The sequence below is a fragment of the Gavialis gangeticus genome, unplaced genomic scaffold (assembly GCF_001723915.1).
Source record: "Gavialis gangeticus isolate Ggan-Ray unplaced genomic scaffold, GavGan_comp1, whole genome shotgun sequence".
Classification (NCBI taxonomy): domain Eukaryota; kingdom Metazoa; phylum Chordata; order Crocodylia; family Gavialidae; genus Gavialis; species Gavialis gangeticus.
In genome coordinates this window covers 402,479-405,478 of record NW_017728957.1, presented here as the reverse complement: position 1 = coordinate 405,478, position 3,000 = coordinate 402,479, and the positions used below count along the sequence as shown (strand labels likewise).

The following is a 3,000-nucleotide window of genomic DNA, read 5'->3' as shown; positions in this document are numbered from 1 at the left end:
TGAACCCAGCGCTTTTTTCTGCCTATGCAGGGGGTCGGACTCGATGATCTATTGAGGTCCCTTCTGACCCTAACATCTATGAATCTATGACCCCTAATTTAAGACAACCCCCCCACAATCATTAGATTTTATACATGGCAAATTTATAAATTTGTTATGATATTCCAGGTACAGGACCTAAGTATTGGAGGGTTGTCTTGAATCTGCACCCCTCCTCCCCAACTGCTACAGCAGGAAAAGCAGTAGGGGGGGGGGGGGGGTGTCAGGTGCACCCCTTATCCTCTGCCTCCCCCCCATTATTTCCCCCTGCAGCCTTCCTGCCTCCCACCCCTGGCACCTGCATCCACCCACCCCCAGCTCCCCACAGCATCTCTGCCCCCACTCTCCCCAGTCTCTGCTTCTTCCCCATCACCTTCCCCACCCTGTCAGATGCTGCTAGGCCTCCCTTCCCTTCTGAAGCCCACCATGTGGAAGCTCAGCCCTTGCTGGACCATGCTGCAGTGCTGGCACTGCTGAGTGCCCAGGCAGAGGAAGGACTTCCCATGGCTCCATGCCCAGGAAAGAACCCAGCCAGAGCCAAGGTGTGGCTAACAGTGAGGGGAAAAAGGAGTGGGGTACTGGTGCTCAGGGCTGAGCCAGATCCACAGCAGCCTCCTGCCCCAGCTCCACTTTGTGCATGAATCTAAGCCAAGGGGCTCTTTCCTCCATGCTGATTGGGGGAAAATCCTCATCTCAGATTCAAGTAAATATGGTAGGAGTATTCAGAAAGCTTCAAAATATTCACCTCTCCTTTCCTCCATCACACTGATCTGGGGGAGTCTCATGAAACTACTTCCAAACAATACACCATGATTGCTTCTGATTAGAACTCCAATTAGCAGTTAATAAAATTGACACAACTGAAGAAGCTAGTTAACAAAAGTATACTACACAGTAGTAACAATTAAGACTTTTAAAAAGGAGAAAACATTCACCTACATCAGAGATAGACAACATTTCTGGCTGGAGTGCCGAAAAAACCACAATGTCTACCTTGGAAGGTGCTGGAGTGCCAACATGCCAGAGCCCAGAGCAGTTGTTTGCAGCCCCAGCCTGCTTGCAGCCTCCCAGTCAGCTGCTGGGAGCAGCCTGGGCTCCGTGGCTGGCAGCAGCTGCGTAGAGCCCGGGCTGGGGGTGGTGTGCCGAGCAAAATGGCCTTGTGTGCCATGCTTGGCACGTGTGCTGGGGGTTGCTGACCCCTAACCTACGTGAACAGAGATTCCAGCCCTGAAACCACGGTACAGGAATCAAACAGAGACTAGAGAGACCCAGGTCTAGTCAGGCATAGCTAACTTGATAAATATGTATTGTAAGCTGAGCAAGAGATTTCATGGGATGTGCTCTGGCTCCAGAATCAAGCCAGTATATAGAAGAAAGGTTTTTCACAATGCTACTTTTTGCAAATGCTTTTGCTTTTGGTGTGGCACCGAACCCACGAAAGCTGGATCTACATCTATTCCCAGTTTCCAGAACTTTCATCATATTCTAAATGCAGCGTGCATTAAATTGCAAGAGAGAGCTGTGACTGCCAAATATTACTCAGGTCCAGACATGACTGTTCCCAGTTTCCATGCATCATGATCCAAGTCAGAAAAAAATCCACTCTTCAGTGAAATGGAAGAGCAATGCAGTTAACTTAAATCTATTCCTGTTAGCAGTTAGGAGAGAACAAGCAGGCAGAATCCCACTTGTCTGCTAGTCACCTAGCCTCTCTCAAACCAAGAAAAGCACTTGAGTGAAGTTTCTAGCTAGGGGATAGAGTCACATAGCTAAATTTAGGACAGCCTGATTAAATGTACTGGCATTAACTTCATTACACAAACATTTAAGCACTAGTCACTAGCTAAGAATAGGCAGGAAGTTCTCTTTCACCAACTCTGAAGTGAGGGTGTATACATGCATTTAAGGACGAAACATTACAAAATACAAGTTTTCATGTGAAGAACTGAATTAACGTCTTACAATATTAAATAAAGTTGTAGTAGAGTGATTTCAGTTAGGTTAGGAGCAGAGAGCCCTGGTAGGTGCTAGGCAAATCGAACATAAACAAAGTTGTAATATCACGAGCACCATGGTATTTTTAGCTACAACAGTATACCGTCAAAGTGCTAGATGACATTGCAAGCAAACCAAAGTAGTAGTAGTGTGCAGTAAAATCTCAAGACAGTAAAAAAGGATATTATGCAGTTTTATAATTAATTATTCATTGATATTATTATCACTTTCACCAGTGTCTCATTCCCATCAGGACTTACTTGAATACTTTAATGTAGTCGGCAAGCTCAGGAATTGAAGTGATGTCACCCTGAAAATAAAAGATCATTCATTTAATTCATCTGCCAGATGCAAAACTCAGTTCTAAGATAGGTGGGTCCACAAGGAGAAGACTTCAGAGGCACTGATTCAGTTTACTGGACACTGCCTTACAATTACTCAAAAGCAATTTCTTTGGTTATGAAGGAAAAAAATGCTTGACAAAACTGCACTGTCAAATGCCCAGGGCTCACTGATTGCAGCCTGTATTTTCTTAGAATACAGTTTATTTCAGAGAAGGAGTACAAAAAATATATATCCACTATAAACAGCAGGATCATGATTATTAAAAATACTAAATGTTAAGAGTCATTTTTGTACAGATTTTCTGGATTTCTTCAGATGCACAGGTGAAACGGTACTGTGGCCTTTGCTGTTTATTATGAACAAACTATTTTATAACTGCCCAGTATGCACATTCATTTACTAAGATATGGATTGTACTGAGATAGTTACTGAAATGGGCAACCTGATTCAATGCAACCATTTTGTAATTTCTCACCTGGCACCAATGTTTCAGAGAAATCCAAAGCGGTCCCTACCCCTTTTTTATTAACACACACACACACACACACACACACACACACACACACACACACACACACACACACACACACACACACACACACACACACACACACACACACA

At 44.3% G+C, this 3,000-nt stretch overlaps 1 protein-coding gene across 5 annotated transcripts in view; it reads right to left on the bottom strand.

Annotated features, from left to right (window-relative positions):
• The window catches only part of FERMT2 (fermitin family member 2), a 101,006-nt gene that overhangs the window by 10,549 nt on the left and 87,457 nt on the right, over positions 1–3,000 (bottom strand). For all 5 annotated transcript variants that reach the window (XM_019501405.1, XM_019501732.1, XM_019501494.1 and 2 more), the window contains one exon: positions 2,295–2,344. In XM_019501405.1, coding sequence (XP_019356950.1) covers positions 2,295–2,344 — 50 coding nt within the window. The remainder of the gene's footprint in view (positions 1–2,294; positions 2,345–3,000) is intronic.